Consider the following 12,401-nt stretch of genomic DNA (forward strand, 5'->3'; position numbering starts at 1 on the left):
TTTGAGCTCTTCTAGGTTCCCCACTTCGAATATTTTTTTGAGTTTTGAGCCCTCCACTATCCCATTCGGAATCTTTTCGAGTTTTGAGACCCTCCTCGCCTCTTTGAACTTTTCTGAATTTCCATTTAACATCTTTTAGTGAGTTTTGAGCCCCCCCTTTTTTTGAGCTCTTCTGAACCCCCCATTTAGAATCTTTTTGTGAGTTTTGAGACCACCCTCGCTTCTTCGAGCTCTTCTAGTTTCCCCGATTCAGAATTTTTTCGTGAGTTTCGAGTCCCCCTTTTTGAGCTCTTCTGGAACAGGAAATCGAACAACAAACAAATGGAGCGAAAATCCCGTATGCAACGAAGAAGAGGTACTTCATCTGGTACGCCGATTGAAGTATGCAACGCCACTCGCAATTATCACTCCGTGCGCGTTTCTATGAAATAGATCTGCATTCGAATTTTATGATTCTATAATCAGTGAGCAGCTTAGTGGCACTGTTTAACGTTTTATTTGTTATCTTCCATTCCGCGTAGCGCATTTTAAGGCTCGCAATTATGATTCATCGTATTCAACGGACGTAGAAAACGATTACAATTGTGATCAACAATTCGTTAACAAATTAAATTAATTATCATAAAAAAAAAAGACGTAGTTATCTTTAACTATTCTTAAATTATTCCTAAACAGTTACTTCTTGACTTTCTTCTGAGAAAATGAACGAAACGTCATAATAAAGATAGAGGAAGACTTTCGAGAGAGACTTTTAAGGCTCCGATCTCCTGGCTTCATTTTTTTTTTTCCTCCAATCGAACAGGCGTGAAATTATAGCGCGATTTCGTGTAAGATACGTACTGTTACACTCTTTTCAATTGATACGATGAAAGGAAGTCATCTATTTAGGGCGTTTGCGACACGTGAAGCAGGGCAGCTTGCGGTTCTTTGACGTTCGAAAACACGACCGAATGTTGTCCCCTGGATGCGTCAGCTTCCGTTTCGTCGGGTTCACCTTCCGGTCCACGTTTTTTTCCCTATCGGCGACGAATTCGCGGAGTCACCGTTCATTACCTAATCAGTCCGTTGGGTATTATTGGATAAATACCTAATCGTATCCTGGTCTTTGTGAACGAAACATCGATTATCCTCAAGATGTCCCCCCATTACGCATTACCTGCCACGAATTTTCCAATTTTAATTCAAACGTCGGGCATCATCGGGGGATCATTCGAATTGACTTCAATTTGAATGGTAATTTAAGCACGAATTTTATTGGGTAATGTGATATTGAAGGTTACGCAACAACGTGAATAAAAAATATATAAAAATATGAAATAATGTAAAACAAGAGGATTTATGTGGTTAGTAAATTTGATTAATAACACCGAGCGTTCATGGAATAAAAAATTGAAATGTGCACGGTCAGAGGTGAGATTAGAATCTCGAGCGAAATAGAACTTCTAAATTATGACATATATTTTGCGTATCAAGGTCTGACACGACGCATGTAGAAATACCTACATTCTACGTTTCTTGAATTCCAAGTCCAGCAGCATCGAAGCAAGAAGAATTTTCATGAATAATCACCATTTACATACAATTCTCTCTAATTTAAATCATCGAACAAAAATAGATTCTATTTCATCTTATAAATATATTTATAAATAACAGACTCAAATAAATCTCCGGAAAATTAAATATTTATAAAAGCCTGAAACTCTTTGTTGAACTATTATTCCGAGGTTATCGATACATTTTTAATTGTAAAGTTTCGTTGGAACAATGTTTAGAGGCAATTATTGCGAAACACAAGCTTCCGGATGTACATACTTGTGAGTAATGCGAAATATCGATGGTTGCTTCAACGAGCCCCTGAAATCATTTATGAAGGTCGCTCGATTCGTTACCTTTCGGAATAAAGATTTCATACAACTAGTTGGTGGATTGTTAGACCCAATTTCACAATTATTATGACACGGACGCAGAAATTGCTGCGTTGTGTAAAAGCAATTGCCGCGGCAATATATTTGGAAATAAGGCTAGGGCAAAGACGGATTCATTCGCGAAAGGTCAACGAGATAATCATTTTGGGGCGACGGTGACAGGTTCGTCATGATTTATATTTTTGGCCACTTTGATGGCCCGTCCTGCATGTTGGATGATCTATTATACCTGCTCGAGAGGGGGATTCATTGATCTAATTTAAAAAGAAACTAGTGCGATAGTGAACGTTTCAATTGTCGGAATTCCGACTTCCCCTTTCTAATTTATTTGCCTAATTTAATACATTACTCGGAATCCTCGAATCATTTTATTTTGGAATTTTATAAAGGGTAAGATTATTATTATTCGAATTTGTAAAGGAATTAGCATTTGTGTTACTAAATTTAAATTTTATATTTTAATATCGCACGAAATAGAACCATGTTACACCTCCGTGGTATCAAACAACATTGAGGATATTTTTATACTCTTGAGACACCGTGTATATTTAGACACGTATGAAAAATCATACAGATGTTAAGACAATGATACATTGTAACGTGGACTATTATTAGAATCGTATCTAAAATTGGTTTGGTACAGTCACGAATTTTCACCGAGCTATTTTGAATAAACTTTACGACTTTCATATTTTAATATATCTCAAGTAGAACGCTATGACATAAATAGCAAATTGTTCTCGTAATAACCTGCTTATTAAAAAGTTATACTTATTAAAGTGTACTTTTAAGTACACATTAGATTAACGTTAAATTCTTTTTGCTTCTCGTTTCTGTTTCTAGGTTACTATCGACGACGAATTATTTCAAAATAATCAATAAAATCTTTGTATCATTTGATTCGAATTACACGCTCTTCCTATTGATTAGCGCGATCTATAGATGTCGCTAGTGGACGGTGGAAGAACATCGTCGTGAGATTATGATAGTTATGCCGTTGAACGAAAGAGGGATTTCAAAATTCCTTTAGCCAGTTTATCTTGACCTAACCGCATTCAAATTTCCCGCGTTTCGAACCGATGGCGCCACTGGTTGACCAAAGTAAGAAGGCTGGAAGGTTACTCGCGAGGTCGTTTCCACCTGTGATTTTAGTTTCTTTCTCTTCGCAAGTTGTAATACTATTGGATAACAGATTTGTATTTTCACAGAGTAAAAATGATCTCTTCGCATACAGATTGTAGGATAATTATTAAAATGCTGTTAAAGTAGCATGCATTGCAAACCGATCCACGCAATTCGCCAATCGTAAACCTAAACAGGAGGAGTTATCTTCAGACATTTCAAGTTCAGCACTTTCAAAACTTGCCGCGACGTAGCACAGGTGGCAGCACCGATTGGTCCTACCAAGATGGCGGAAATACTCTTCCCCCGCTCCCCGCCGAGTATTTCAAACCCCCCCTTCTATGTATATACCTAGCTCATGCACCGTCCTTTAGGTCCATGGTGTACACATATGTATGTACTGTACATTTCGTCGCGATAGTCGTCATCGTCGACATCGGCGTTGTTTGTGCGCTGATCTCGATTCTGGCTTCGAAAGCAACGGATTCGCCCGTTAAAGCGAGTCACGGGCACAGATACAGAATAAATCATTCCACGGGGAGCCGATCTCCCGCCTGCGAACGGGTCGCGTTAGACAGTGGTCATCGTTACCCTTTATTTCGATATTTCGTAGAGAACAGAGTCGACAAACTCGGCGATCTGTCGATAGAGCAGTGAAACAGGCTTTGGTTGTTGCTAACGAAATAGGGAAACCATTTCGACGCTCTGCACGCGCGGGCTTTTTTCCTGGATACGATTCTACGCGTGTCAGTGCGCCATAGTTACACCGAGTATATTGCCCTAAGAGGAACAGAGAGAGAGAGAGAGAGAGAGAGAGAGAGAGAGAGAGAGAGAGAGACGTGGAAAGGTGGCAGGAACGAGAACGATAGGGCTACTTGAGAAGAAACGAGACAAGCTACGATAGTGAAACGGAGCGAGGACGAGAGCGTTAGCAAGGGTCGTGTGCGAAGAGAAGGAAGGGATCTCCGTCAAAATGTCGCTGAAAACACCAACGCGGATACATTGATTGCTTTTCGTCGTTTAACAGGGGGTATGTGCTCTTTCACGATATCCTCGCGCCCTTTTCTCCTCCCCTTTGTTTCGTCGTTCTCGCGACAATCGTTTCTCGTTGGCGTTCCGAAACGTACCCAGCTTCTTCATGGCATACACAGAGAAAAGTCATAGGTGCATCGATTGCGCACGGTCACCCGGTTTCCCTCTGTTTCCATCGAATGCACCTTTGGCTAAAATAAACCTTTCGTACGGTAAATAGGAGACAGGATAATTATCTTTCCGATTCATCGTTATCGGGACACGGTACTGTTTCACTGCCACCGAATTTTGGAAGTTGTGAACGTACGAGCACGGTATTTGAAAAATTATATATACGTATAATTCGTTTTAAATAAACGCCAGATTTGGTATCTATCTTGGTGAAATAGAAATGTCTGGAGGTTTATTTTAAACAGTGCCAGAATGAGTGTAAAGTAGTACTCAAATATGATATGAAAATTTTATTCGAATAGTCAGAGGATAAGGTAGAAATACTTGTCTTTCAGTGGTATATTCAACATGCTTGATATTTTATTTGTAGTTTTTACGTTTTTTATGTATCTAGAATATTTTATAAGGCTAAAACGGAGTGTGTGCCATAGTTGGGTAATGCTAAATTAGAAATATTTTATACACTATTGCCTTGATGAATCTGTTTTGAGTGTTGCATTGGGATGTCGGGACCTGAACCAAGCCACAATTGCTTATGCTTTGTCACAGAATGCGTAACTGTCCTGTAGTTACATACTTTTAAAGATATTGCTGAGTAAGAGTTTACTCAGTTAAATGTGAGTATGAATTTAAGGAATATATCTTGAATCATGAATGCATTATCTTTGCTTATATTCTTCACCATTGCAAAAGGTTTCAGATATTTAAAGTATTGACCTCTACACTTCTTACATTACATTCAAAATACTAGTACATTTAACCTTGATTAAAATAATAGTTCAAACTCCATTACCCAACTTTGGTTCGTGGTCCATTTTAGCTGAGTTCTCCCTACCTTGAAACATTGCAAACATTTCAAATACTCAAAGACCAAGAAGAACCCATTTTATTTAACATTCCAAAACTATACTCCAAAACAAAGTATTTTCATTCCATTTCTAGACCATCCAAATAAAACCTCTCTCTCTCTCTCTCTCTCTCTCTCTCTCTCTCTTTCTCTCTCTCATGTTTCCATGTTTAAAATGCCATGTAATTTTCACTCGCATTGGGCTACTGTTTAAAGTATTGTTCGAAGTATAACAATACTCGTTTCGTATTTTACCCGGCTTTGCATAATTTTTGGTCGGTGCTTGTGCGAATTACACGCCACGGCCATTTCGTTACGGTGGCGGGTAAATATATTTATGCGCATCTGTTCCTATTCTTTGTATTTTTTTTTTTTTTTTTATTTCTCGTACATCATCGACGAAGATATTCGTTACCGATGATCTAGACATTTGTCGTCGACGAAACTAACCATCAATCGTATCTCTCTGTCGAAGTCTCGAGCTAACATCGACAATTTTAGGTCCAGTCTTGCAACGGTTTCGTTGATTTTTTCTTTGTACCATTGTTGATACACAGCGTTTTCCTGTTCCTCGGAGAAACCGATTAGAAGAATCTAATTGTATGTAAAAATTGATGAAAAGCTCTCTAGGTTACATTTCGAATTTGTTTTCCGTCGATACCATAATGAAATTTCGCGGAGTTCCTTTTGGCACGATTTTCATCGACAATTCATTATTCAAACGCAATATGTTTCGAAAAAAATGCAAGACTGATGTTACCTGAAATTTCGTCGCATTTATCGTAATTAGAATTAAAAGTTCTCGACCTTTTGTAATATAATTCGGTTGAATAATTTTTTTTTTATTTAAATTGAAACAATTGTACATATGTTGTGTGAAAATAAATTTGTATATCGAACTGACAGTTTTAATTATTTTATCAGTTTACATGTTATTTGATTGTGTTGACTGTTCTTTTGTAAATATTATTGAATGTTTGTCATTTTCATTTACAACAAATTCTGCTTTTTAGGTTTCTGTTGAAGCTGATTAGTTAAAAACACTGGAAATATGGTATCGACTCGTCAGTCTAGTAATATGGGAGGAAGTAACGGGGGTGGGCCAGTTGCTGATGTCGCAGATGTGAGTCCCTCCAGAAGGCAACAATCTGTGGCAATGGATAGCTCTTATAGCGGATCCTCTGTTTCGGATCCACCTCTCTTTAGCAACTTGAATCTTCTTGACTTACCAGTTGAAATTCTCGAGAAGATTTTCAGCTATTTGGACTATAACACTGTAGCTCATTTACGTCCGGTGAGTGGAAATCAAACTTACAATTCATATATTTCATATACAGTATGGATTATTTACACAATTTAAGATGTTACACAAAACTATTTAATTTTATATATTCACAGGTTTGTCATCAAATGGATCGCGTTTGCGGATCGATATTAAACTCAACATTTCAGAAGCTTCAGGCACAAATGTTGAGTCGTTTCCAAGCAATTAAAGCACAGATGCCAAGACGCGAATCCGCACGGCGCAATCATCCCTTAGCCTGCGAATCAGATATAATTGAAACCCTTCACATGCGACTTACTTTACTTCAAATGAGTTTTGGCAAGCACATTGAACGTAAACATTGTTGTTTTTTTCCTGGCGAGGTAAACGAACTTTATCATACATAGATTATAGAACTAGAAATCTACTGCTATCGATTATACAGGTTATTTAATTTTGAATTACATTTCAGATTTTAGATGAGGTTTATCGCATTTTACATTACATAAAAGTTACCCCAAAATTAGCAAGACCATACAAAGTTACAGATGAATTATTTGATTTAAGTACCATGGCTATGGAGTACTTTAAGGAACGCATCGAACCAACGCTACCAGAAATTCCTTACTTTGGAGCCGATTTTCTAGATATCGCTGGAACATTCTCCTGTAAGAAGAAAATTTGAAGCCTTCAAATTCTTCCAGATCGAACTAACTTACTGTTTACTTTTTGAGCAAAACTTTATTCAAACGTTGCAGCTTCTAGTAACGTGAGCAAACCGTTTATATGCCTGGACTCAACGCCTCTGAACGTTGGAAGCGGTAAGGGAGGAAGCAATAGCGGAGAAGAAGGATCTCCACCGCATTCTTCGGACGATCCTGTTCTCCTAGAGTCCAATGTATCGCCTCCACAATCGAACATGGTTTTGCGAAAACGTATTCGCAAAATCAAACAGGGCATGAAACGATACAATAGTCAGTTAACATTAATGCGTAGAGATTTGAGGAGTTGCAAGGCAAAAATAGCCGAACAACAAAAACAGATCGTTGAATACGCCACGCGTCTCGATGATAACGATAAGAAGAACGAGGAGACCTCGCGTAAATTTAGCACACTCCTACAGGTATTTACTAAGGTACACTTAGTACTCATAAGTATAACGTGTAAAAAAGAAAAACATTTGTCTAAAAAAAGTGTTTTATTTTTCAAGTATTATGTGAAAATGACATTAATAGCATGTTTAGATTTGAAGACAAAGATTGAAATGTTTTGAAAATATACTTATTTTGCAGGAATTGAACAAGTGTAAAACGGAGCTCCAGTATTGGCGATCCAAATCACCAGCGATACCAGTATGCGTGGTTTGCGGTCAGTCTATATTAGTACCGTCGGAGGATATACAGGTTCTAACCAATCAAGGTGTACTACCCGAGACGCTCGATGAAGGATTGGACTTCATTCCTATAGCAGACGCGCAAAGTCCTACCGAGGTGGCTCCACAGCCAGTAGTTACTCAGCCTTCATCGCCACCACCCACCGTGGAAATGGCACCACCGAAGGCACCCGTGCCTTCGCTATCCACGAAACGGAAATCCACTACGGAAGATACACCAAACGACGCCGCAAAGAAACCTCGTCGCGCTACCAAGTCGCGTCAGGTCAAACGTTCAAAGATCTAAATTCGATTCTGATCATGGTACAAAAATATCTATCTAACATCCTTACCGGGTTCTCGAAAGAGGTCTTTCTATTTAAAGTAAACACACCGTTTCTTTACGCCAGCGAGACGAATGATCTTATAGAAGAGTACAAAATTCTTTCCTGAACGTCCTGCAATTTCGCGCAACGAACCTAATTTTTGAAAATTGTAGCCACGTCGCTTGTCGCGCGATGGGAATCGATGCGATTGATTTTCCTATTTTTATTACGGACGGATTCGTCACGCCACGGTGACATCTACAAATATTCTAAATGATAGCTGATCGTTCGCGTCGTTCGTAAAGTAACACAGAGCAACTTCTTCCGGACCCTTTAAATTGTTATTGTTTTTTGCGATGGTATACACAAGGATGAAACGAAAAGCGTTGAGTTTTACGTGAAACGTGTTCGCTTTGTAACGATATCTTGCTATGAAGATGAAACGTTGTTGACGATCCGACGAACAGGAATTCACCTTCTGTATTCCTTATATAGAAACAATGCACCGATGTTTTTCTGCTTTCTTTCTTTTCTGATGTTACGATATTTTTATCTTAAACGTTTTACCCTTAACGGTTTCATTGAACACCCACCTGGCAATATAGGAACAAATGCATAATGCAATATTTGATAGTCACGCGAAGAGGAGGTTCTCTGTATTGAAGTCACTATCGATCATGTTTGGTGTCTGAAAGTTACGAGAAAAACTTTAGCAAAGTTTTAAGCAAACAAAAATCTCTGTACGCGAATGAATTTTGTTCCATACAAGCGGAGGGATGTTATTGTCTTGGTAGAAATTTTTCCATAAAATTTCGAGTGGACATTGGATACGATTCTAGCAAATTTTATTTTGCAGTATCAATAAATAAGTACCTGAGAGGACTGAGTGAGGCTGGTTCGCGCAGGTACTCCAAGTTCATCAATATTCATATCAATTTTCTAATTTATCTAAGTCTGCTCAATCGAAAATTATTTCTCATTCGAAATGATCTGTGTATACCACACTAACGTTATTATGAGTTTAGCCATAAATTGAATAGCGAAAGTCGAAAGTTTTTGCGAACTGAATTACTTTTGCATAATGACATGTGATATCGGTTTATTTTTCTGGATATCGACAAGCGAAATTGTAATTAAAAGAAAAAAAAAGTAATTTAATAGAGCAGCTCACCACGATGAAATCAAAACAGTTTTACTGATAGAAAATTTTGTGAGCCTTAAATGTTGCGATGCTGGGGAGAAAGTGAATTGTAAACGTGAGCAAAAACATACTAAATACCTTGAATGGTGTTATTTTGTTTTTAACACGCCATCCCTTGAATGCGCGATTGTCACGCAGGATGGTGTATATTGCAATATTAATAGAGCTAGGAAATTATTTATAGGATCAATTATTTATAGGAGAATGATTGTCAGATTATTTAAAAAAAAAAAACGTTTGAAAAACACCGATTCTTTAATTTATCGATCACGTTGAATTAAATTTTATCAATTCCACGCCACATTCGCGAGGGAAAAATAAAGAAAAAAAAGAGGAACGTAGAAAGCACCGAACGATTATTTTATGAAATCAATCGAAATTTCGCGTTTACTTCGCCTTTGAAAACGGACGGGTTACCCTGCGCGATGCTCGATGATCAGTCTGCTGTGTAGATTCAATTATTTTATTCGCACCAATCCTAATTAATCTCAAAGATGCGTAGTTGGAAATATTGTGAGTTATTATTATTCATGATCTAGTAATAAATATAAAGAATAACTGATAATAAGTAAATGATACTTTATTATGAATCTATATATATATATATATATATGAGAGTGCGGTACTTGCCAGACAGTGCATACCGCACAAAGCACTTTAGTTTAAACTTTAATGGAACAATAAGAATATAATAATTAATGATTAAATAATTATCGAAATATATATATATATATAAATATATATAATTTTTTATCGATGTCAAAAATTAATTAGGAAAAGAAGTAAACCTAGCGAGCAAACGTGAAAAAAGAAACGTGTACGTCATTTAAACACGCATGTATGTGAGACAATTTGAGCGAAAGTATAAAGGGCGTGTGATATACATACATATATACATATATATATATATATGAAAATACTAAATTCAAACTTAATGAGAATTTACGATGTGATGCTTTATCGATTTAACTGCGGGAAAGTGACCTTTATTCAAATAAAAAAAATACACGTGGAGGCGTTTCTGGCTACAAAAAAAAAAGGATATGTGTGAATTTTACCTAATGTTACATTGAATAGGATTGCGGGGGCGGGCGCACACTTAAATCGCCGTGTCGGAAATTTCGAAAATGCTTGCATTGTATGCTTATATGTCGCGACTAGCGGTACGTTCTGACAGATTTAAAAAAAAAAAAAAACGGAAAAAATAGAGGAGGAAGAAAACGATAATTTGACGAACATCGAATAAATCGTGCAGAGACTCAACTAATGGTATATTTGAGGCTTTCGAAGCCACAGTTCTTCGTGGTTGATACTAACTTGGAATAGCTTAACGGTTCCAGTGTTAAAAGATGAAAGTAACATCTAACATCTCGTAGCTTCTGTTAGTGTGAACCACGAAGACACACACCTGTTCTACACGACTAATATATCTAGGCCCCTGATGTAACAGTATCGTATACAATCTTTAAAGAGTTGTATCCACGAATTAATAACCGAATGTACCTAATTGTAATTCTACCGAAGCATGTACTCTCTCGACGATACGCGTTCGCCAATTAATTGTCTTAAAATAGTTCACAGTCCTCGGCTTTCCGACATTATCCGTCCCCGAACGATACAAAATGTAGCGTTGTGTACTACGTATATGAATCTACTAAGATTAATCGAATATAACAATGAAATACACAATTTAGTGGTAGACTAATTTCCTAATTAGTAGCGCCGTGGTGTTTGAACGATCGCGCGAGCACAAAGCGATTAATTTTCAATTTTCGAATTCGTCACGAATTAAATCCGAGGACCATGTACGTTCGCAGTGTGCGCGTACTAGCAATTAATGGTCTCCGGATCAGGTACACGATAAGCAATTACAAAGGAAAGGGGGATAACCATGAATGCGTGTACTTTTGGAAATTACAGACAGGAGGAAGGAATACATAGGAATATACAATTTGCCAGCGTTTACGGCCCGAAACGTCGTATCGCCGATGAATATGAGTTATCATAAATGGTTTTACATGTATTAAAGCGATTGTAAATATATATTATAATATATATTTTATATATAGTATATATACTCGTGTGTATATATACGTATATATTATATATATTATATTATAATATAATAGATACACCTTATAATAAACGTAATTTAACATAAACCTTGGGCTTGAATTCTTACCCTTGTTTATTTTTCTTACCTTTTTATTATTTTTAACAAAAACGGAATACAGAATGTTTTTTATACAATGATTTTTCAAGTTGTGTTGCTGAGTCTTCGTTTGTAGTCTTCTGTAGAGTCGATTTATCATTGCGAGTATCGTAAGTATGATAATAATTGAAATATTAATTATAATTCCCCTATGACAATACGCAGCGGTGAATAAATTAGATTATCCAAGACCATAAAATATATTATTAGCCCCTTTTTATGCTTTAACCCCTATTAAAGATCTGTAATTTCTTTTTAAAATAAACTTTCGTAAGGGGAAGAAATATGGGCGACTACCCGCCGACATCCGACCGCAAAAGGATAGGATATTAGGTCAACTCTATAGCCATCTAGCGGTAAACAGGTTGAACTAATTTCGGACTCCGGTCAGCGCCTCTATCGGGAAAACGCTCAAGTTTGTCGTAAAATAGTTCTCGTTGAATTCGTTAGATGGCGCCATTTGTTCATTTTTTACCGACTTTGCAGTTTTTTAAAAAACTCTAATTCGATTGTTTATTTCATTCATATTATGCCTGGCACGATGCTAAATTTATGTATACATGCAAAAAAAATGTAAAATATGTAAATAATTTAAGTGTCGGTAATTTCTATTTACAGTAGCGACATCTAGCATCAACGAATCAAACTATTTCTCGACAAACTTGGACGCTTTGCGTCCGATTGCGCCACTATAAATTTTAAGCAGTACCGTGCTTTCTAACTGCAGAGCCCTGTTCACAATTTTTTGCAAAATTTTCCATCTTCACAATCAAAGCCTAGATTAACGAAATGATTAAGTAATTTGTTAATTACTTAGTAAACTTTCATGTGAAAGCATTTTTACTCGACAAGACTGTAATAAATTACCCTAGAGTGAATATATTTTAGCCAAGGCATCATTAAGAACCATCGATTTAATTTGCTCGGAG

The 12,401-nt window shown here is 37.0% G+C and overlaps 1 protein-coding gene across 4 annotated transcripts; it reads left to right on the forward strand.

The window, feature by feature from the left end:
- The first annotated feature begins 3,434 nt into the window (after nt 1-3,434).
- On the forward strand, nt 3,435-11,416 carry LOC128875026 (F-box only protein 28). Of its 4 annotated transcripts, none has more exons than XM_054120310.1 (6): nt 3,435-4,077; nt 6,111-6,391; nt 6,496-6,744; nt 6,834-7,029; nt 7,120-7,496; nt 7,654-11,416. In XM_054120310.1, exons 2-6 carry the CDS (start codon nt 6,149-6,151, stop codon nt 8,038-8,040), a joined length of 1,452 nt encoding a protein of 483 aa, XP_053976285.1. In that variant the 5' UTR covers nt 3,435-4,077; nt 6,111-6,148; the 3' UTR covers nt 8,041-11,416. The 4 variants fall into 4 exon arrangements, with proteins under 4 accessions (XP_053976285.1, XP_053976289.1, XP_053976287.1 ...); XM_054120314.1 differs by having other exon boundaries at nt 3,436-4,077; nt 7,120-7,484; XM_054120312.1 differs by lacking the exon at nt 3,435-4,077 and adding an exon at nt 4,099-4,393.
- The last annotated feature ends 985 nt before the right edge of the window (nt 11,417-12,401 follow it).

Source organism: Hylaeus volcanicus, chromosome 4, assembly GCF_026283585.1.
Source record: "Hylaeus volcanicus isolate JK05 chromosome 4, UHH_iyHylVolc1.0_haploid, whole genome shotgun sequence".
Lineage (NCBI taxonomy): Eukaryota > Metazoa > Arthropoda > Insecta > Hymenoptera > Colletidae > Hylaeus > Hylaeus volcanicus.